We start from the raw sequence: 24,993 nt of genomic DNA on the forward strand, positions 1-24,993 counted from the left end.
GATTGGTGTGCATTAATAATGGGCTTCTATTTGCAACTCTAATGAAATGAGGAACCTTCATAAGAAGGCATATTAGTATTTAAGATTTTTACTCTTACAATAAAAAATGAATGTGCAATAACCTACCGTACTTAATCCCAAACAGTTTATAAAAATTTATTTTGATAAAATTTATAATTATTAGTTTAAGCACAACACCTGGGTTCATTCTTGGTAATAACATTCCTATTCAAGTGATATAGTATTAATAGCAGCATAAAATTATACAGGACTTACCTTTGCCTCAGCTCTTCGCTTGCTTCTGTCACTTGTGTTAGGAATTGCAAATAGATCATCATTATATACTTCTTGTTTAACAGTGGGTTGCACAGCAACTCTTTCAGTTTTAACTTGTACAGTAGTGTTCTCTGCTCTACTTTTTTTCCCAAACCAATTAGGTACATCTTCATCGGGTAAATGCAAGTCTTCTCTCTTCCTTTTCCCCATATAACAATCTGGTTCATCTTCTGGCTGGCTAGGTGGCTCTGTTTTAACCTCTCCATATGGCTGAGTTGAAATCTCATCTTCAATGGGAGGTTCAGCATTTAAACTTGGGAGGGTGTAAGGTTCAAAAGGTATAGAGCGTCCAGCCAAAGGTTCTAGAGAGGAAATGCCACCCTCAAGAGTTGTAGGTACAGTCTCCTCAATATTTCCGGCTCTTTTATCCTTGTTTTTCTTAGACGGACCATCGATTCCATCTATATTTGTCCCACACCCAGATTTATCATATTTCTGAGTGCTAACATGCTTTGGTTCAAACTTGGATATGCCACAGTCCTGTGAAATAGGTTCTTCCTCTTCGTCCTGAAAAATAAATAAATTTTGCTTAATGTCATACCTTTGGTCTCTCTTTACCTATCTGTTAAACTTCCTTACTCCAACTGTCACTTATTTAAGAAAAGATCTTCAGGGCAAACCATAAGAAAGTACTAAATTCCTAACTTAACAGGTACTCTTCAGTTAACAGGGTCTTCTTAAATTATTAGCATCATAGGTTGAAGAATCAGATTATGTAATTTTTTTTTTCTTATTCCCAAGAAGTGAAGTTTCCTTACTAAAAGTTTCATAAAACTCATCAATCATAATTAGCCTTAATTTGTCATGTTAAATTCCCAAGATACATAACTTCTACAGTACTGTTTACAGAATAGAAAACCACATTCTGAGTGAGCCTCAACTATGGGTCTAACTCTGGTCATAGATGCTCCCATTAGTGTGGCTGTGGCACTAGTTATGGTTCCTAGTATCTGTGCAGCCTTAATCCTGGCAGAGGTTCAATCTTCACTTCACAGCCATTAGTCAACATGACTGGCCACCAATGCAGCCCTGCCCATGTTCTTGCTAATGCATCTGGTCATGGATTCTGACTTGTGTGCTGGTCTGGGTTTGATATGAATATGTAACAACGTAACTGCCCTTTATGATAATACGGTCATATCTGTAGTAATTTTCATACTATGGATTCAGTTCTTAGCACCGATACAGTCTTGTACAACCTGTAAACAGGACTCTAGGCGGTGTCATGTTCCTTGCATAAATTTGGGTCTTAGTTACTATTCATTCTTATGTTTCCTAGTATGTACTGACCATGCCTCTTAACAGTCCTGATAGTAAGCCCTTCTCCAGTATTGTAAGCTAGCATGGCTCCCATCGCAAGTGCTTGGCACAGAGCACTTTGGGCTTACGGCATAGAAACCATCCACTGAAGATAAATCGGCAAAAATCAAATGATCCTTGAAACATAACGCATATCCAAGTATGGCTGAGCAACTGCTTGAAATGTAATGAAAGGAACTGATAACAAGTTTTATGATGATTGTCCCATTTTCAATGTTTCTGGTCCATTACTACTACCATTGGCAAATATCTTGAAGACCAGGTATACAGCATACCATTCCCTTAACCCAGTGACTGTTGTAATATTTGGCAAAGATTGGAGAATTTACTTAAAAAGCCTTATGATGGATAGGTTTTCCAAGATGTTTAACTACAATTAACTAATAACACCACTGTTTATAATGTAGCATTGTATTCTACTGTTTATGCTATTGTTGTATAATGTAACTACTGCACTGAGTATATAATTAATGTAAAGGGATAGAACATTTTGAAAATATGTAGCTCATCTGCCAGTTGGAGCGTGGTGATTATGCATAAACAAATATAAATGTCACTGACCTCTATTCAAATATTAAATGAATGCATGAAAATAATTTAATTCTCTTAACTTTGCTTATTATTCTTGCTTTCCTCTGAAAAACCTTCAATCAGTCCAAATCAAAAAACTCCAAACCAAAAAACACATGAATATAAAGAATCAATAAAATTAAGGTAAGGAACTGCTATTAAAAATTACCATAATTTCCAGGGGCTGAGTAGGTTCAGGCTCAGCTACAACAGGTTCTCTGTTGGACGATCGACTGCTACGTTTAGACGGAGGTTCACACTCAGTAGTTTGGCTTCGGTTCCTTTTTAAAAAATTAAAATACAAAAATGTTATTCTTGTATAAAATGAAATTTTTTCAAACAAATTTTTTTACTAATATGCATTTTTGCATACCAGATGAAAATTCTCCAAAGGCAGACAAGCTGCTGATGTATTTGCATGTAGAGGAAAACACATGAAGCCTAGTTCTCAATCTGGTTCATATTTCATGTCAAAATTAAAATGTTTATATAATTTTTAAGTTTCCTTTATTTACACCCAAATAGCAATTCAGAATGAACTGTGAAATATAAAATGTCTCCCACACTTCAGATTAATGGCACAAAGTTCTCATCACCAGATATGGACCTATGTCTGAGGAACAAAATCCTAAACAGTAGAGTAAGAATTTTAAATGTTCCTGGAAAACTGACCACCCTTCTACATGGATATGCATGGGAATGAAACTAGGATGGGGTGTTTGTGGAGCAGTAAATTATGTGAGCTAAACCTATCAATTGTTTATGACAAAGACTAATAGCCCCAGAAGTCTGTGTCGTCTAAGACACATAACTGACAAATAAGACGATGATGATGGGATTACACAACCAACTTGTCCTGATGCTACCACACTGCACTGCCTTACAAATCCTAAGAGTCTAGCCATTCATGGGTTTCCAAATGTCACTTGGCACCACCTGTCCTTGTGACAACATTGCTATCTTAAGATTTTTGAAAAGATGGCTTCTGAACATCTTTGTAGGTTTGTTGTACAAAATAACCTGCTACCAGCATTAGTTTGGATCTTACTTTCTGAAGAATGATGAGACAAAGCTTTTGCAAAAAAAGATATAAAATTAAGAGAGATAAAATAAACTGAAGGTTAAAGGAAACTAATGTACAGCAACATGTTGAACCAACCAAATTCAAAATTAGTCATGAAAAAAAAAAAAAAAAAAAAAAAAAGGCATTTTTTTTTTCTGACCATTGGTCTTCTGAAATATCAGTTGCCATTATTGTCGGTTTTCTAGCAGTTAAAAAATTTTTTATTACAAAACAGTAGAAACTGCAAAGTGATTATTAACCCTTAATGGACAGGGACCATCATATGAGTATCGAAAACCGGTTTTAGCATTCCAGTGCTTTATAAAAGACTTGTGGCAAATGTAGTTTCTTGGCTTGGGGAGTCAGGAGTCAGAGGTAGCTAGCTCTCAGTGTGATTTTAGACCTGAGGGGGAATGTTTCGCCACTGTCTGTCCCATGACATCTTTTTATTTACTTGCTAATAAATATACCCAGAGATTGCTGTTGGCTTAGGTAAACATCTTTTATGACAATATATCAGCTATAATTGTAATTTTGCAAAAAGTGCAAAGAAATATTAGAAAAAAAAAAGTATACATCCAAAAAAGTTACTGCATCTCGTAAAATCTTGTAATATTTCCCAACAAATATGCTCAGATCTTGTTACTGAGTTTAGGTCTTATCTGCTACGATACTGTGAGCTGTAATTATACAAAATAAAACAATTACAATAAAACATGTATAACTTGGTAAAATTTACGAGAGTTCCCACATAGGGTTGTAAATAGTCGCTTTCAACTTTCTGTGGAAATTAGGGAAAATGTTTTAACATTTTTTTTCTTACACCATGTACATTTGCATATCCTCTTTCCATTGATGTTTTTTTTTTTTTTTTTTTGTTTTTTTTTTTTTTTTCTTAAATTGGCCAACCTTAAAGTCTGCCCATTCTGAGGACATGCATGATATATATTTGAGGGTTAAAGGCATTGTTTTATTGTTTGTTTTCAAACCACAAACCTAAACAGAATTTGAAAAGTAATTCTCAAAGCAATGATATTTTCTTACCTTTTAGTTGATTTAAGCCTGAAATTTTCTTTGTCTTCTGAACAGTTTTTGCCTGGACTAGTACTATCAAGGGTCATCAGTGTAGAAGCATTGGTACTTGAGAATGAATTCAGGGATGTGGTAGTGAGACCTACATTTGTTGGAGGTGCTGCTGTAGTCTGCAATGTTGAGGGTGTTTTCCGAGAAGAGGACATGCCACTTTCTGGTACAATACGAGTACCTGTCAAACTCACTGAGTTCTGGGTTGCATCCTGTGTCTCAGTTGCATAAATATGAGCGCCCTAAGAAAGATTAAAAAAATTTCTTTTCAGTATTTTCAATTTGACACAAATCTAATTAAAAAAATAATTTTAAGTGCTCCCACAAGCACATAACCAGGAAGCTCAGTGAACATTTGGAAGCACATACACTGAAGTCAATCAAAACACTCAGTGACTTTAAAAATATTTCTTTGTGAAACTCACTTCATAAACTGGTCTCAAAAGGCACATCAGTAATGTATGTCCATCTAAGATTAACACTTTCACATAAATTCAATTAATAGCAAACAGATATCCTACAATAATCTGTGACACTTACTTGTGTGTAGGAAGAGGAACCATTTCTTTTTAAGATGTCAGCTACAACAAATGATGGATTGCAATGGGTTTCTGTGCTTCTGTACAGAATAGCTAGTCCAATATCAGACTCTGGTATCACACGTAATCCTTTCCCTTTAAGAATTTCTGTAAAACATACCAAACCAATAATTATGAGCTACTACTGCAGTACTGATAAACAGTCTACTTTCATTTCCATTCTCAAGTTAAGGTCTACTCTCATTTCCATTCTCAAGTTAAATCTGAGCAAATTCTGTCTACACCATTATTATTATAAAGTAGTCAAGATCACAGAGTAACATTTCTAGACTTCCACAGGGCTTCCTTGAAGGATTTGTTCTTGAATCAGAACTGAAATCTGGAACAATGTAGCTGGCAGTTACAGGGATGTAGCAAAAGAATATCTATGGTGAGGAGTAAAAAACAAACTGTAAGCTGTAAAGTCCTTTATGGTCATCATTCACCCAAGTAGCATTATTTATATGTAGAGGACCCATGCAGGAAAAAAGCTAACTTAATCTAATTCAGGCCCAATGGAGATTTGAAGTGTTCAGGTGCTTGTCCAATTACACAACTTCATTTTCTTCAAGAGATGAAAGTAAATTAATCTGATAATATAATGATGGATAAAAGCTCGAAGAGGTTATCAAATTGACACTCGCCATTATAAAATTTACAAAGTACACTACTCCTGATGTTCCTTACAGCTGGTGTATATGGGGCATAAAACACAAGTTTTTTTAATCAATTTGTATTTTTTTATAATTGAGGCATTCACAATATTAGGGGTCCCTGGAGCTCCAAGTCACAGATTTTCTTTTGCCCCAAGGTCTTCTAAAAATATCCTTCTTTACCCATGGAAAAGCATACTTGCATATGTAAACTCCAAAGTGGTCAAACATCCCATTATCTAACAAGGGTGGCGATATGCGTATTTGAAAATGCCAATTTACAAATACGTTTTTCGCACAGTTTTTTTTCTAATCACCCCCTGGAGCCCCTTAATATTGTGAACACCTCAATTGACAAACCTTGAGTCTTAACATTAGGATAATCTGCCAGCACCAGCTGGAAATCCAGTAAATTTAATTAAAAAAAAACTTGTGTAGTCCTGGAACTATTGGCATCTGTACTTGATCAAAGGGCATATGGGAGCTCCCACAATGCCTTGGACATCCCTTACGCGCATCAGTTCCTTCCTTATCGCCTTTAAGAGAAGACGTGAATACTCCATCTCATTAAAGCAGGTTTAGTTTGCCCGTTTTTTTTTTCTATCTTTTCTCTGGGCGTGCTCAGTGTGTGAACTTGTACGTTTGTATAAGTTGTGATAGATCATGAAGCATTTTGCTTCACCAAAGAGGCTTTATTCAGGATCTCGCAAGAATAACGAAATACCCTGGAGTGAGTGGGCTTCCTTGTTCGAGATTTTTAACTTTGGTGTCTACGTCAAAAATTAATAGTCAACTATCATATGCTTCAAGGTTCTTTGAGCATCAAAGCTACCCTACCAACTAACAGCAAGACCATGTAATTTCTACCCCTAGCTAGAGATTTATCTGCAAAATGCATCTCTTCTAAAAAACAATAGCTATGACAAGTAAAAAAAATATGCAAAGTTAAAGGAGTGCTGTGTTATAATAAAGTAGCTTACTAAGACCAGCAAGTAACACAGCTAGATTCAAAGGATTAGTTCTTAAATACATACTGAAGATGGAAAAGGGTCAAGTTATGGGGGACATCTGAAATACAGAGAAAATTAACTTTTGCTAAAAACACAGTTATATTTTAATAATAACCCATCAATTTGCAATAGCTTTAATCTGTACTTTAGTGAATCTCAGACTACTAAGAAGAGGAAAGAAACTAAAAATAAGAACACTTCCAGCTCTTCAGGTATGCATTTAGGATGCACAATTGCCTTGGTGGTATTTAGGCCATTCCCTGCTTTGTCTGGAGTTGCTATACAATATGAACAATTGGGAGGTGAGTACTTCCTATAAATTGATATGCTTGTATTATGAAATTTTTAAAATTTTTACTCCTTATTACAGACCCATCAATTTACAACAACCTGAGTATCTACTTAGGTGAGGCTTCTTCTTGTGCTGAAGTGGGACTAAATAAAAGCACTGAACATACTGACTGTAAGTCAAAAGTAATCAGAATCTTCATATTACAAGGGGCAATGATCATAACAAATGTACCAATATACCCAATCAGCAGGTGCCTATGTTCTTCAGGAAATGGAATATGGTATATGCGATTGTGGGGCTGCAGATTAAATCCAAGATATAAATGATCAATGGTGATGGAGATCTCATGATGCAAAATAAATAACAGAATTAGCAGCATAAATATAACATTAAAAAAGACAGGGAAGTAGTTACAGCCCAAAGTTCAACCTTGAATGTCTGAAACCCTGAAGTCTTCAAATGCTTGTAAAATTACCTCTCTTATTAAGAGGGAACAACTACAAGCGACAGCAAGTCTAGGTACCACACCCATTCAGGTCAAAGAGAAACCACCAACTATTATGATATTCAAGTACTGAACCTTGTCCAGTACTGGCCTTCAGCAAGAATAGTAGGAAAGCTCATACTTCTAGGATATCCAAGAAAACCCGCTTCACATGAAGCCCCATCCAGAACAGAGGAATAGTAGTCTGATAGCCTTGACTCGAGGAAAAGCAAGGTCTACCAAGAAAGTTTCCCAAAACCTCAACAATCTTCTGTAGAGCTCTATGTGGTAGAGACTATTAACACAGTAGAACTTAGTCCTGCCTGCTGAAGGTATCGGCCACTAAAGTGAGTGTCACACTTCACTCCTTTTAGTTCACAACATAATATCTACAGCCAAAACAAAATTAACAAACTTACACTGAAAACCGAGAATAACAAATCATAAGGAAAGTGAAAAAAGTTAATGAGCTTCAACACTTAATAGGAAATATAATAAAAGTGCACAAAACCTTAAACTTATACGGCACCAAAAAGGAGGATAAGCTTTAAAAAAAAACAAAAAACTAAATCTAGCAAAACTGATGAGATCAATAAACAGCAGTTTTTACAAGGAAATAAATGCCCTTACAGTAGCCAGGAATTGCAGCAACAAGGCACTTATACCTTTGGACAGTGAAAAAAACTTTTAACAACAAAATATTTAAAGTAAATAAACTGTGCAAAACCCAATATCAAAGCATGAATAAGGAAAGCTAATTGGAAAAAATGGATGAATTGAAGATTAGCTATAAAAAACATGAACATTTGAAAGCACCTCAGTGGCGTGGTCGGTATGGTTTTGAACTGCCACCTCGGTGACCACGAATTCGGTTCTTGGGCATTCTATTGAGGGGTCGGAGATGAGTATTTCCGGTGATAGAAGTTAATTCTCAACGTGGTTCATAAGTCACGTAAAGCTGTTGGTCCCGTTGCTGCATAACCATTGGTTCCATGCAACATAAAAGCACCATACAAAGAAACAAATGAACATTTAAATGATAAATTCTGGCAAAGAAAAGGGAAGTGTGATTTTGGTAAAACAGACACAAAGGTTGAATTGAACTGAATATAGAATTTAGGCAAAAGGCCAAGCACTGGGACCTATGAGGTGATTATATGCTGAAACAGAAATTGACAGTTAGAAGGTTTGAGAGGTGTAACAGAAGAAAACCTTGCAGTTGCACTATGAATAAATTGTTACAAGAGGATGGAATGTAAGATGGAAAAGAATACAAAAGGTATGGCAAAGGAATGAAAGGGATTTCAGCTTGGGGTGAAAGGCACACTACAAAGAGCCTTAATTAATGACTACAGTGCACTGCATGACGTGCACTGATGGCACAAACCCCGTACGGGGAACCGACACAAAAGGATTGCAATGTTACCATCAGAGGCACCAAGAGTTCCAGACGCACACTTGACCAGGTATAAGTGTTATTCCTTTTGGAGCATGCTTGACAAGTGTTGATGCACAGATAAGCCTATTGTAAATTAATGGTTTTGTGATAAAACCAACATCAACCTTACATTAAAAGGCAAGATAAAGAAAGAAAACATTTTGTTGTAAAGGGTCCACAATAATACAGTGTTAAGAGTCCGTGTATAATTTTTAAGACTCTACCAGAAGCTTTCAAACCCCTCCCTGGGTTCATCTTCAGTCCAAATGAACGATTAGTTACAACATGTACAGAGGTCAGTTTAAAAACGAGTCGCTAAAGACCGTTAACAACGGTCGTTAGCTCGTTAATGGGCCAGGTGATGAAGAAAGCTCTTTCTTCATCACCTCTTTCTTCAACGACTCGTTTTTAAATTTACCTCTGTACATGTTGTAACTAATTGTTCATTTGGACTGAAGATGAACGAACCCAAGGAAGGGTTCGAAAGCTTTTTGTAGTCTTAAAAATTATACACGGACTCTTAACACTTTGTATTATTGTGGACCCTTTACAACGTTATATACACTCCCGTGATAGAGATTTTTTCCCTACTAAAAGAAAACATTTTTATTATTAACAGTAGTCATATAAGAAACCTGTCATATGGAGAGCAATGGTAAAATACGAGAAATTCTAATTACTTCACCTTGCACTAAAAACACATACCAGGTAGCTGTAATTCACTGATCTTCCTAGACTTGAATGTAATGAAAATTACGAAACATGTTTATTCAAGAATTTAGACTTACCTTTGGACTTCCAGAATAATTTTGTTCTCTCTGGTTCTTGATTCTTTTCAGCAGGGAGCTGAACTAAAAGGTAATGTACAGAAGTAACTAACTTATAATTCTCTTCAGATAATAACACCGAGACTCCACCTGAAGGCAAGAAGGTTTCATACTTTAACAAACACCAGTTTAAGATCATGAAAAATATATAATCACAAGTGAAACATCAACTAAACAGTATTCTGTTGAGTATGGAATACAAAATTCTCCAACACTTCCACATACCAGCTAGTTCGATTGCTGGACCCATACGTTTTAATTGCTTTGAAGAAGGAAACAAAACGTACTTTCCCTGGAACAATTTCATTCTTTCTTGGTTGGGGGAGAAGCTTGCTAGGCTTTGGTTAATACTCATTTCCTGCAAAAGAAACAAACTTTGAAAGTATACCATACATAACCATGTGCCTAAGTAATAGTTTCTTTATCTTTCTTATATTACTTACATTAAATATTTATTTAATTTTATTTTTTTATAATAAATAACATGCAAAATATCAGTGAAATAACCTTCTATGTCTCTTTTGGAGTTACATAAGATTTCCTGGCTGATAAAGCTATAGTATTAAGGAGTTTGTTTTCACGAGGCGTGAAAATTGGAGCTAGATAAAGTTAAGGAAACTGAAGAGTTAAGTAGTAAGACCAACGGGACCTGATGAAAAATAAAAGCCAAAAAGCAAAACATGAGTATTGAGAGGTATACTGTAGAAAACCTTTAATACATCTATTGCCATAAATATGCTGATAAATGAAACCCTTTCAAAAAACAATAATAGTACAAAAGCAAAAAAAATCACATTAATAATACAAAGAAAAAATGCATAGGGTGGCATAAAATTTAATCTTTAAATAAAAAAGTACTACATAATCAAATTTTCCAATATCAACTATGCCAAGATCGAGATAACATTTAACAAATGCAGTAGTTTAAACATACGTATCACTTTCTGATTACCTGAAGTGGGGGCAAAAAATCGGATGCATCCGGATGTGGAGCTTTTTTCATAAGAGCATCTGCCCATTTTGTGAAAAAATCTGGTGTTACTATATGAGCAGCAGCTGCCAAAGCACACACAACCTGTAAAGCAAAAATCAGAATCTATAAACTGTAGCTTCTAATGTGAAATACATGAGAAAAAAATCACAAAATGAAATTCAATTAGTGATACAGACCTAAGCATGAAAAAACAGCAGATCACCTGTCTCACAGTAACCTAGAATGGGAAAGGCCATGAAGTCTAGGGAAAAGGGTGATGCAGTATTTTCAATTTTTCTAGAATATGCTCCTCAAAAGTGGGATATGTCTTACAAATAAATGTAATGAAAAGGTATAGTACAAGTTTCCATAAACATGACAAGCAATTGTACCTTTATGGTCAGTGTGATATTGTTCATCACTAGATAAGAACAATTTTGCATCCATTCTCCAACTAAATGACCTCCTAGTTTAAGTAAAGCTGTTTGAAGCTCCCCTTTACTTTCAGGCTGGAGAGCAGATGTTGTTACAACTAAATCTTGATGCTTCAGTCTGAAATGAAAACCCCAATATCAAATATAACCTGGAATATTTTTTAGGAAAGAGGAATCAAATGACAATTTTCAGTAACATTGAAATATATCTACTTTATATGTTATTAAAGCAAAATAAGAATTTTCTTTTCCTCAAAGAAAATAGGTCATGGATTTATAACTACAAAGCATGAAGTTGTGCCTCCACATCCCCATCCTCCCCAGTGCAGTTGTCTTCCTGGTCCAGATAAGCAATACAGTTAGTTACCCCTTGCAAAAATTGTCATGAAAAGGAAGAAGTCCTAACTGGTGGAGAATTGAGAGTTCTTGTTTCTACCTGCCTGGGGATAGAATGAAATGAGATAGCCTTTGACAATTTCTTAGCTTCTAAGATCTGGTGCAGGCTCTTAAAAACCTTACTTCTTGGCGCAAGTTGTTCGACCACATCTTTCAAATATACGGTACAAATCCCTAATTATCTGTTGCAGTTCTCAAGGATTGCACCTGAGATGGAGTATGAGATCCCTAATGCTGCAACTCTCCTAAAGGTCACTGCTGCCATGCAAAAGAATTCATGACAACAAGGACATGGAACAATCAAGGGAACCCATCACTCAAGCATTTAGAGACCCTGAAGAAAGTAAACTCCTTCTGTAGGTAAACTGAGACCCATTTCCACCCCTGATATGGCCATCAACTTCATCTGGAATGACTGAAGTGCAGGTCCCCAAACACAAATATACATGAATAAGGAGGTAGGTGAGAATGGCAGTATACATAGTCCATTCTTTGTCCTTGATATCATGCCATGAGGGTAAGTTCATGGGTGTCAAATTTTGTTTACACTACTCTCATGAACTTTCTTGAAAGCGCTATCTTACTATGACAACCCCAGATATCAGCATGGCTACTGAAGTGAGCTTCATCCTTTTCCAGCCCTTAGCCAACATGGCACGAGATCCCACTCAAGACTTCCTCTTTTGCAGGTTGCCTCTATTGGCCACAACTATTACAAGATGATTAGCCGTTTCTGTCACTCATTCAGTTCTGAAATGAACACAGTCATGTGTACCTGTTCATGTGTATCTGTGGCAAGAGGTCTAAAGCTTGGGAGGAAGTGAATCTTGGAGCTTATGATGGGGCTCACAAGGTGAAGTCAGTGGGCTCTGTGAATAGTGTTAAGATATAAACTTAATCTTGCTACATAAACAAATAGACAGCACTTGATGGGGTGCCCATCCTCATCTGAATGGAGCAGCACAGCAGTCTCAGAAATGTCACTAGAAATAAATATTTTGAAGAGTAAGCCAAACAAGACTGATAGACAAAAAGTCAAACATGACATGTAAGGTTAGATGAGGAAACAAAGACCCTAGGCAATTACTAGGAAAATGAAGCTCTCTGAACAACTTACGTAATAAAAAAAGTTATTCTTACAAAAATAAGATAAAGCATGTGAAATGACACTATCCAATCAGCAAATAACACTGAACAAAGAAAAATTACAATTTGGCAGTCCAAAGTTGATACAATAAAAAGAAGCTCTAATTATCATTCACATTCATTATTCAATGAACATTCTTGAATTCAGCAATGCAACAATCCATTCCTAATTGCATTCAGCAATTACTACTTAAGACAACAAATCCTAAATGTAATCTGCACCTTCTCCAGGCATACAAACCAGAGTCTTTTATGTAGGGGTCTTCTCAGTGTGGGTTTGAACAGCTGTTCAACTTGTAGCAAAGTTGTTAAATGGGGGTTATGGGAGGCGAGTGGGGTATTATCTCTTACTTACCTTTTGCCACTAGCCACTTTTCCTTCAACCACAGGTAAAAACATTGAGTGGCTGAGGCAGGATTATGAGGGCTCTTCATACCTATGAAAATATAAATTGCTTTTAAAAATTTGATCCTACAGAAGTAGTACATACCATCACATTTTACATAAGTAGGGCCCTAGGGGACTGATCTGAAGAGAGAACTCACTCAAATAAGGAAAATATTTGGAGAATCATGAATCCCCCATAAGGGAATTCAAGTCAGAAGGTAGCTAACTCTAATTAAAACCATGTGATTGATTGATTGTGTCTATTAAATCTGGTGTCACAACATCTGGGTAATTGACACATGTAATGGGTTCACAAACTAACTATACCCACAGAAGATGGGCCACTTTCTATGGTACATATATGCAGGGGAATGATGGAAGTAGCCAAAAATTCCTCTCATAGCCCGATAAAGGAGTGCACCATCTCATGGTACCTCTGAACATGCAGGCTGACAAAGAAGTGTAGGCCATGGGGATATCACTCTTTCAGTGCTGTCTTAACCAGGAGAATCAGCAGATCTGAGTAACACTCATCTTGGGACAAATGATGAAAGATTAGGATCATTCTGAGACCAGGGATGATGAACATTTATCACCCTGCAATTCAGGCTGCAAGGTGGAAATGAGTAAAAGACCCAATTGTCCCAAGGGCGCTAGAAAATCTTCCATCACTGCCTATGGGTCTGGAATTGGAGAACAGAGCACTGGGAGTTTCCAGTTTAGTCTGGTGGCAACCCATTCAGGCATAAGGGACCCCCCCAGAGCTTTAAATAGCCTTCTAACTATGTGAGGATGCAAAGAACAGTCCCCATAACCTGACCCTCATGACCGAGCTGGTCTGCCAGAATGCTTCCCCTACCGGTAATGTATCTGCTAACAGAAAATGCTCACTATTCAATCTGTACTCCATCAACTCACAATGAGGATGGGACACCATCCAATCTGGTTTGCTGATGTATACCACAATGGTTGTTTTGTTGCTCAACACAATTGAGTGACCCATCAACTGATCCTGGAATGCTTACAGTGCTAACCTTGATGCCTGCATCTCCAGAACACTGAAATGCAGATGAGGTGAATCTTTTGCCCACACTCCTGAAGGTGTGTGCCCTAACTCTCTTTTCATGCATACTGAACAGATGCATTCCTCACTAAGAGGTTTCTGTTGCTAGCCACACTAGATCTTTTTTTCTCTCTCGACTCAAAAGCACAAGGTGAGCTTGAAGGGCTTAAAGAGCTGAACAGTGTTACTTCAGCTGCCACTGAAGTGAGCACTGATGGATTCTAAAGTGCGGAATGAGCTTCTCCAAGAATTAAAGATAACAAATGACAACCTTTCTAAACTTACTACCTTGAGAGTTCAAAGAAAAGACTCACCACCACTACTGTGCCTGTCCCAAAGGACAGATAAAATGCAGGATTCACACCATGTTTCTACTATGCTGCCCACTGACAAGAGGCAGGCCCCCTTTTCCTTCATCTTCCCCCAAATTTCCTCTCTTCCTGCTCAAGGTTAGGGGAAGAAGACAACAGGGTTTGGAAGACAACCCCCCTTCTTAGAAATATTGAAGACTGGGTTACTTCGCTGGGTTTAAGAGGACCAGGATTCCTCACAACCCAAGACAATGAAGGCTTCGCCACACCTAGGGTAAGGCCGAGGGTGCTTCGTTTCCAAGCCTGGTTAGGAAGATGCTGCATGAAGGATAAGTGTCCCAGGACTCCATTCTTCTCCGCTCGATTCTTGCCTCCACATTATTCTTCAGGAAGAGTCAATGACTAGCCCAAACACCAAGCTACTTCTGAGCAACACTACCCTGAAGAGAAATCTGCCAGGAGAAAAGGGACAAAGGGACACAACCATGTCCCTCATTCTTATAATCAGGTTAGCCTAGAGTGTGGAACTCTGATGTGCTAGGAAAGTCAAAACACTTTCTCCCAAGCCACCTCCTAAACTTTACCTTCTCCTCCTGGTACATAGCACCTGTCACAGTGAAGTATGCCAGTATGTTTAACCAATCGTTGAGCCAAAAGGCAATCTGGAGAGATACCAAGGCAACAGACTCCATGGCACTGATCTTACAGACCCAGAAGGATGCAAAAACAAACAAGCATTCAGTGGCAGGCAAAGAAGGGGAGTGACTGGTTTTCTTCCACTAACCCCACATATTCACAACTTAAATAACCTTGTTATCAAGTTCAAAGACTGTTCCAACCCATGTTAAGGACCCTCCTACAGAAAAGGTGATGGTTTGTATTCCATTGGAAGGTGATGGTTTGTATTCCATTGGAGCAAACAAGATTTGGGAATCTGTGTACAAACACAGTACAATTACTCACTAAGCTTACAAGTTTTCAAGATAATGATAAGATCAAAAGGGAAAGGGGGTCAAATTTTCCTCAAATCAACAATTATCATTACATTTTCTATCTGTAAATACTTGATAACCTAGTCAAAATCCAGTTCTTACCTCCATATATTATCAATCAAACCAAATCTAACTCTGTCACCACTGACAAGAAATCTCTCATCCAATAACTTCTGATTATGTTCAATACCATCATTAACATAAGTTCCATACTTTGCTCCTAAATCTTTCAACTTCACCTCTGGTAGAACATTTGGGTTTTTCTGAAATGAAACAGAAACAATACAATATAAGGACCTGATAAGAGATTCAGGCAGAATATGATCTCATATGATACAAACTCACTTACCAAGCACAGGGTAAAAATGTGTAAAACATGATTTGGTATTTCAAAATACTAAAGAAGAATACAATTTTATGAAAAAAAAATTGTCTTTACTTACAAGGTTATTGACGTTCTGTATTATGGTGATGCTTGCATGCTGCCGGCTGATGGAATTATCACCAGGAAGGAGAATGTGACTAGCTTTCCGGCCTACTATCAGTGACGGGCCACAAAGTAAGTAGTGAATTTTTACTGAAAAGAAACATTAAATTTAAATCTACCTTGTAAAAGTAAATAATAGTACTCTAACACTGTACACAGTAAACACAAAGCATGTAAGCTTGCATCAACAATCTAGAACAAATGTAATGTACATTAGTAATAACATAAAAAACAAAACTTGGCAACATCCACCACTGTACCTTAAACTAGTACTGTGACTACCAGTAAAACTAGTCATCACTTGAGTTACTGTGAATGCCAGTAAAACTTGTCATCATTTGAATTACAAAGTTACAAGGAGTAACGACACAATTGCCTCAAAAACATTCTAGTCAATTTGCACCTTAAAAGAAGAGGAAAAAAGTGTCGATCACTTTACCTGACCTATTCTCGACTTGACTGGAGGTGGTACTATTGAAAAACTCAGCTAGTAGTCTGCTCCAAAATGAGGTTACCTTGTAAGTGAAGAATTTCACAAAGTGGCTGGTTTGTAATCTTTAAATTCCAGTTTCCATTCAATGGACCTAATGTGGCTAATACTTCTAGCAGTCAGGTACCATAGTCTATATTATGCTTACCTTTAAGAATCTGCCATGTTTCAGTCAACTCACCTCCCAACTGATGCATATCCGCAGAGGATAGGTTAATGTGGGCAGGTTGATATTCAGTTTGTCTGACTGTGGCATGAGTTTGTTTATCACCTCTTATAGTGTTTATTACCTTTCTGTAGGTCTTAATTTGCACACTGTATAAAGCTAGTATAGTCTCCTTTTTTTGGTGGTAAATTTAGAGTATTCTAGTACTTTCTGAGCCTTTTTTTTTAACTTCTAAACATTGCTTAACATGGCAGAAGTCACTAATGGTAATGACCTAGATCTTTCTCTTTATGACACCTCTCTATATGACCTAGATCTTTCTCTTTATGACACCTCTCTATATTCTTATTTTTACTACCTAAGAACATGAAATGTAGAAAGGCATTTACCAATTTTCCCTAAGCCTTCTTGTAACTGGTCTACTGATGTATCATATTGACACCGATACTAATTCTTGTGCCATCAGCAAACTTGCTTATTTTGCACACCACCATATAAAGAAAAGCAAAGGACCCAGCTCTGAACCTTCAAGAACACCACTTGCAACTTTTTTTTTTAGCTAACCCTGTCACACTGATGACAATGTTTTCTGTTAAAAGCCAGTTTTCCATCCAATCTCCTGCCTCATCATTGATACCCTGATCTTGATACCCTGATTCCCAACTTTTACTGACCCACCGAGACTTTGGGGGAGAGAGGGTGCGAAATTCATGTGGGATACGTAATGCAATCAATTCTGGCTTCCCACAAAGCTTAGATATCATTTTCTCTTACTGCTTGCTGTAAATTTATATTTCATAATAGTACTGTATTTGCTAAACCTGAAAGCCAAATATTTGTAGTATTTGGTAATATCTTTAAAAATGAAAAATATCCTGTATAGTCAGGATGCAATGAACTTGGCTGAGAACAGAAATAATAATCTTAAAAACAATAGTTTATATGTACATATATTTTCTTAACACCTACTTTTACACACACAAAAAAGGGATAACCAGTGAAAATTTTTCAATAACTTTCTTTTGAACTGATGAATAATATACGTACTCTCTGAACAGCCTTTCTTCCATCAAAATATTTATGATTAATTTTTCACTTCTATAGAAGAGATCATTGGAATCTCAAAAAATGACCTTTGCATGATTTCATTGGCCATCACCTCATTCTCAAAAGTAAATAGTATTCTAAGTCAATACCATGGCAAAGGCTCCAGGAAATCCAGTCAGAGTACTTCTATTGCTTTATTTTTATCATAAATGCTAAATATGACATGAAATAAGTCTAAAAGGTCAACTAAACATGATCTCCCATTATGAAATCCATGCTGACTACTAAAAACACAATTTGACCCTAATATTCTCATCATGTTGCCTTTTACGACAGATTCCAATACCATCCTAAGACCTGAAGACTGCCTAATAGTACTATACGTAGTTGTATATCAAATAATTATATTTGGCAGTTTTCAGCCTTCACAGATTTTATTTATTTCAAGATTGCTTTGCAGACGTCGCATAAGTGAGAATCAACTTCTTAATTTCTTATTTTAATTTCTATTGTCTTTTGTTATTTATATTTAACCCAGTGGCTCATTTACTTGGCATATTATTGAAAAACTTGGAATTGCTTAAATGTCTTCCTCAGTAAGCACACCAGTAAAGTGCTCCATTAATAAACCAATCATACCTATGTTACATACTACCTGAATACTGCTGTACTGCCTTCTTCATCTTTTAGAGGCTCTATGGTACTTTTCATTAGTTTTCTACCATTCCCTTGTGCAGAATGCAAAGCTTTTCAATTTTCTTTTCATCTAAACGCAATCATACCTTCATCTTCTAACTTTACCTTCGGAATTAATTTGCCTATCTATTTTCATGTTTTATATCAGTCCCTGACTGCTTCAGTAATATCCCTAAGAGACCTTCTTAGCCATTTGATAATATCTAGTAATATTTTTCATTGGGGGATGTAGCAGTCTAGAAGTACCATAAAGCTGGTTTTGAATGAAACCCGCCTAAACTTTGCATAAGTTTCACTGCTTCCTAGTAATTGTCATTAGATCATCTGCAGAAAGTACCTAATCTAAAGTATTATTTTTCTTTGCTAAGGTGCCGACACGTTAGATCCTCCCTGATAGCAGTCTAGTAGTAATTACGTATATAAAATTCAAGATGTAAAATAGATTTTTCTTAAATATGCAAATCACAGCCTTTTATGTGAAAGTATAACATGGCTCACACACACAACAACAAACAACACTGCATAGTAAACAAAAATGACTATCCCAGAACCTATCATGTATCCAAACATTGCTTAAGTACACTTTGTGCGGTATGTCACACGATATACCTAACGGTACGGGTTTTAACCCTTACGGAGAACCTGTACACACACACACCAAAAAACCATGACCAGGCAAATTTAAAGGTTAGCCAGTACAAAAAAAAAAAAAAAAAAAAAAAAAAAAAAAAAAAAAAAACACCGATAAAAAGAGGAAGATATGCAAATGCTCATGGTATAAAAAAAAATTTTGTATCGCAGAAAGCTTAAAACTAATATTTCCAACCCTGAATAGGGCCTCTTTTCCAAAATAAGAACCAAACCACCAACAATCCTGAGTATATTTCTGGAATACGTATATACACGATGTACTGGGATATAGGGATGTAGTACAGTTTAGCAGGTGACATGTTCTTTTTAATAATATTTGTATTTTGTGAAATTATAATCACAGCTCATATAATACTCTCAAAGATAAAACCTACAACCAGCAACAAAGCGAGTGTATATTTATGGATAAATACATACAAGATGTACTGCGCCTGGGAGACAATCAGAGACATAGTACCTTCCCTTTATGGCATTTTCTCGCGAAATTCATTTAAATATCATTGTACAAAATAAGGATTATCATATATGTGCCAGAAATTTTTCATAAGCAATCTATACAAACAAGTCATCATAAAAAGGGATTTTGACTTTAGAAAAAGCAATCCATACCTCTGTGACTGGTAATTTTCAAAGATTTCTCAGTCTATCGTAAAAGCGAAGAGGAATAGCACAGGCAGTTTAGTACTTGGGTTGAGGTAACTTAAAAGTAGATCCAAAACATTTCAACAAAGATATAACCTAGCCTCCACTAACCTAATCTTCCCTTAACCAAAAGTATCATGCTTGACCTGGCCAGGGGTGGTGAAATTTAACCACCTGGAATACACCCAATCCCCTTCTCTTTATGCACAACTGTTCTGCAACATTACATAGTCTACCAGTACTGCATTAAGGAAAATTTGAGTAACATATACCAGCTTCTTGTTGGTGTAGTGGTTTGTGTCTTAGTAGTCTAATCAGACATCTGGAGTTCCTGCCTCCCCATGGAAATGAAAAATCACTGGTTCTGTATCACAGTCAGTAACTGCTACAGCGTAAGATTTCTGATGTAGAGTTGGGGAAACTTCACTGACATTTGCCCGAATAACCTTGAGGTTGAGGAAAATTATTACTTCTACTTGGAAGATGAGCCCTATTCATAAGGAACATGCCCACAGGGGACATTGACTTAAAATTTGAGCTTTCAAAGAATATATGGCATTCACTTGAAAGAAATAACAGGAGGCAATAAGAAATACAGAAAGATGAGATCAGTTATTAGAAAAAAAAAAAAAGTAAAATCAATCAACTTTTAACTGTAACTTATCTCAACTCGTGAACAAAAAACTAGTATAATCGCAAAACAGTGCACCACATACTGTTGTCCTCTGAACGCTGCTGAAATATGACAAATTTTTAACCGATTTGTATTTTTCATAACTTACAAACCTGAGGTCTTAACATTAGGATAAATAACCAGTGCCAGCTGGAAACCGGTAACCATTAGAAACACAGTGCAACTCTACTACACATTTACCAAAAACTCATTCAAGTAGGAACAGAACTTTAATATAGTAGTTGCACGGCCTGATTTCCGCCAGTCGCTGATGGGACAGATTCCTCATACATAGGGTAAATGATCAAATGGCTCCTGGTGACCACCTTGCCAAAAAGTAACTTTGACACTTACTTCGACAGCAAAGTAGGGGTCTCGAGGTGATGCTTCCACGGGCGCTTGCTCGTGACTGATGTCCTGGGTTACAGATAGTGTTTAAGTTATATTTTGGGAAGGTGGTTGCACTACTATCCAGGTGGTCGCCAGGAGGCCATTTGATCATTTACCCTAGCTAAATATAGTTCACTTAACGTTTCCTATAGGGTAAACAACCGAGTGGACTGGCCAACTCACCAACTACCGCGGCTAGGCCACCCTCCAAAAAAGTACTTCAACACGTCCTGACCCCGGAGATGGTCATCAGTCATGAGTTGTTGGTGGTGATAACAGGAGCTCAAGACCTCTACTCTCCTATCGAAGTAAGTAATTTCCCCAAAGCTAGAAATTAAGGCCATATTTTAAGATTTAAACAAAGGGTAATGAAAAGGGTGGCCAACGCAGTGCCCACAACACCAAAACGCTTTCAAAATTTATACTTACGATTAAAAAAGTTTAGAAGATTGACGCCATCTCGATGTTTGCGGAGTCGCTTGTGTCAACAAACTTCCCATTTCCTATGCTAAATCTGCACACCACTTGTATCCATCGATGGTGGGGCACTTTCATCACAACAATCGTAACCCCGGCCTCTTACCAGCACTTATTTGTACTTACTCAAGGGAACTATGGCATTCTTTGTGGCGTTTTGCACTCTTCAATTGTTTATCAGTGTTGTCAATTGGTGTGTTTACCCTCCAAACTGGGTATAAGACTTACACAGAACCGGGAATATAAGTGAAATTAGCGTATCTATCTGTAGTATATATACATATTACTACAGCAATTTTATCATTACTGCATTACTATGACAACTAGAATTCATGGAAACAGTTTGTAAATGCATCGGTGTATGTGTGAAGCTCCACTAGATTAGCAACGATGAGTCTTTTTGCCGTCGTCTGCTCGTACTTCAGAAATATCTGTAATTTTTCGGGGTTAATTTGGTTGCAAAAAAAGAGATAATAGACATGAATTAAATAAACATTTTGAAGCAAAGTTAAACTAAATAATGAGTAAAGTAAACAATTAAGGGAATAAAGCTTTTCACCTCATAAAGTGTGTCATCGTCTGCTTCTCATAACTGTTTGCGGAGTGTATTAAGACCAAAATGTGTATAATTACAATCAAATAAGCACTGTGGAGTTTCAGTTGTGATGGCAGTAAGGATAAAACCACCAATTACAAGGTAAAAATGAATTCAGTTCAAACCATGACCCCGGGAATAAAAAGTTTCATACTTTCACTAATATAGTCAACCAAATATTGTTTTATTGTGCTGATTACAACTGCAATCTTGAGTAAGATCAATAAACGTTACATATATACGCTAACATTGTTCAAATGAGTCCAGGGAAGGCTGGGAAAGATGGTGGATTGTCTGTGGATAGACCGGCCAGCCACATGAATCCGCCATATTGGATTCCAAACTGCCTTAAAAACATATTTTACGAAGAGCTCACATGCTTATTTTAGTTCGTATGGGGTTTTCATATATCACATTATGTTGACGAAACTTCAATCTTTTGAATGGTATGCTTCAAGTTGTAATTGTATTCTTGTTTCATCAATTAAATATCGAGTGAATAAGGCCTGGCCAGCGCGATGACGATGGATAGTCCGCGGTTGTTTACCCTAGCCAGAACTTACCTATCTAACCTAACTTAGGGCGTCAAGCCCTGACCTGGTCCCACTCAAATATAGGCGACAACCTTTCCTGATCAGCTACAGGTGGTAATCAGGTCACGGAACTAGGGTAAACAACCGCGGACGTCATCTGCTCGTACTTCAGAAATATATCTGTAATTTTTCAGGGTTAATTTGGTTGCAAAAAATGGATAATAGACATGAATTAAATAAACATTTTGAAGTAAAGTTAAACTAAATAATGAGTAAAGTAAACAATTAATGGAATAAAGCTTTGCACCTCATAATCACTGTTACCATCTGCTGCTCGTAACTGTGTTTGCGGAGTGAGTACTTAGGAACAAGGAACAGCAACGTGGTTCAAGTGCAATGTGGAGTGGATTAAGACCAAAATGTGTATAATTACAATCAAATAAGCACTGTGGAGTTTCAGTTGTGATGGCAGTAAGATAAAACCACCGATTACATGGTCAAAATGAATTCTGTTCTAACCATGACCCCGGGAATAAAATGTTTCATACTTTCACTAATATAGGCAACAAAATGTTGTTTTACTGTGCTGATTACAATTGCAATCTTGAGTAAGATCAATAAACGTTACATATATACGCTAACATTGTTCAAATGAGTACTGGGAAGGCTGGGAAAGATGGTGGATTGTCCGTGGTTAGACTAGCCAGCCACATGATTGTCGCCACATTGGATTTCAAAACTGCCTTGAAAACATATTTTACGAAGAGCTCACATGCTTATTTTAGTTCGTATGGGGCTTTCATATACGTATCACATTATGTTGACGAAACTTCAATCTTTTGAATGGTATGCTTAAAGTTGTAATTGTATTCTTGCTTCACCAATTAAATACTGAGTGAATGAGGCCTGGCCAGCGTGGTGAAGATGGATCATCCGTGGTTGTTTACCCTATACGTACCCAGTTTGGAGGGTAAACACATACCAACTGACAACACTAATAAACAATTGAAGAGCGCAAAATGCCACAAAGAATGCTGTAGTCCCCTTGAATAAGTACAAATAATTGCTGGTTAGAGGTCGGGGTTTCGATTGTTGTGATGAAAGTGCCCTAGCGTCCATGGGTACAAGTGGTGAGTGGATTTAGCACAGGAAATGGGAAGTTTGTTGACACAAGCAATTCCGCAAACATCGAGATGGCATCAATCTTCTAAATATGTGGAGTTGTAAGTAAAAACTTTGAAAGTGTTTTGGGGTTGTGGCACTGCGTTGGCCACCCTTTTCATTACCCTCTGTTTAAATCTTAAAATATGGCCTGGTAGATCTAGGGCACCTATCCGCGGCGGCCCAGACTATGGCAGTTGTAGTTTTTCTATGCAGTTTTACCTACTGAACAAGAATTTTAAGTAATACTTATTTGGAAGACTGTAATTTACCTTTGAACTCTATCCTACGGTAAAGGGGACCCCCATTGGGAACCGGGGTTTTGGGTGGGGGCAAAACACTGGGGAGAATTATGCCGTTCTACTCTATCCTACGGTAAGGGGGACCCACAGTGGGAACCGGGGTTTTGGGTGGGGAGATACCACTTGGGGGGAGGTTTTGCTGTGTTATTGTGGTATTTACCATTATTTACGAAATTTAAAGCACGAAATACAATCGAAAATAAGAGATAACAAAAGCATCAATAGTGGAGCCGTTTCATATCCAAATCCCATCTACTACTACTTCTATTACAACACCGAATCCTACTACGCATACGCCAATTCTACTGCGCATGCGCTAGTTGTAAGGGAGCTTTTGTTCTAAACGCAGACTTCTTTATAGGACCGCGTGAAGAATTGGGGGGGATTCATACATTGAGTTACATAAATTCATTTTCCTAATTTGTTCTTTAATCATGTTATATGAATTCTAGTGTTTATTCCTCTTTCCTTTATCATAGTATTTTTATAATGTAATTGTTTTGGCATGTTCTCACCTAATAATTTTGCCATATATACCTTGAAATATTACCTAATAATTTTGCCATATATACCTTGAAATATTAAGTTATAATTGAGGACAGACACCTGAAAATGACTACAGGCGGTCCCCGGGTTACGACGGTTCCGGCTTACGACGTTCCGAGGTTACGACGCTTTTTCTTAAATATTCAATGGAAATTCCGTCCTGGGTTACGACGCTTGTTCCGAGGTTACGACGCTGACGCTTCCGACGCTCGAAGTTAACGACGCTTTTAAAAAAACGCATGCTATGATAAAAATCCTTTATAGTTTAACACAGTACATAATAAAAATATGTTTTTGGTTACATTACAACAAAAATTTTGAGGTTATGATGATTTTTGACACTTTTTCGTATTTTTGAATTTTTTTTAGTGACGCCGCATATGCGGAACTAGTTTGCGGGCGAATGATACACTAGCTTGGATGCGCAGTTTAAAACAGTCCAAAAGCGCAAATATAATGAAAAATCATTGCTTGTTTCCAGTACATAATTAAAAAAACTAAGTTTCTGGTTAGATTACAACACAAATTCCAAGGTTACGACGTTTTGTTATGCTTTTTAACGATACCTCATATGCAGAACTAGTTTTTGAGCGGAGGTGCATAAATTAATTAACGCTATTAAACTGTATGGTAAATTGACCGAACAACGACCTCGGACGGTCGAGGACGCCAAGCGTAACAATACGAAAGGACGCCACTTCAATCGCGTGCCTGCCTGCATTTCACTAGGTTGTGTGCTAAGACGTTGCTGAAATTCCTTGCCATTTTCGCAAATTTACAA

At 37.0% G+C, this 24,993-nt stretch overlaps 1 protein-coding gene across 1 annotated transcript in view; it reads right to left on the reverse strand.

Annotated features, from left to right (window-relative positions):
• LOC135200771 (nibrin-like) overlaps positions 1–24,993 on the reverse strand; it is a 42,148-nt gene that overhangs the window by 8,442 nt on the left and 8,713 nt on the right. The window contains exons 2-11 of the mRNA XM_064229409.1: positions 15,800–15,933; positions 15,459–15,619; positions 11,020–11,179; positions 10,607–10,729; positions 9,880–10,012; positions 9,616–9,744; positions 4,913–5,058; positions 4,334–4,614; positions 2,396–2,507; positions 277–843 (exon numbers count right to left, since the gene is read on the reverse strand). Of these exons, the coding sequence (XP_064085479.1) occupies positions 277–843; positions 2,396–2,507; positions 4,334–4,614; positions 4,913–5,058; positions 9,616–9,744; positions 9,880–10,012; positions 10,607–10,729; positions 11,020–11,179; positions 15,459–15,619; positions 15,800–15,933 (1,946 nt within the window). The remainder of the gene's footprint in view (positions 1–276; positions 844–2,395; positions 2,508–4,333; positions 4,615–4,912; positions 5,059–9,615; positions 9,745–9,879; positions 10,013–10,606; positions 10,730–11,019; positions 11,180–15,458; positions 15,620–15,799; positions 15,934–24,993) is intronic.

Source organism: Macrobrachium nipponense, chromosome 27, assembly GCF_015104395.2.
Source record: "Macrobrachium nipponense isolate FS-2020 chromosome 27, ASM1510439v2, whole genome shotgun sequence".
In the NCBI taxonomy this organism is placed as follows: Eukaryota; Metazoa; Arthropoda; class Malacostraca; order Decapoda; family Palaemonidae; genus Macrobrachium; species Macrobrachium nipponense.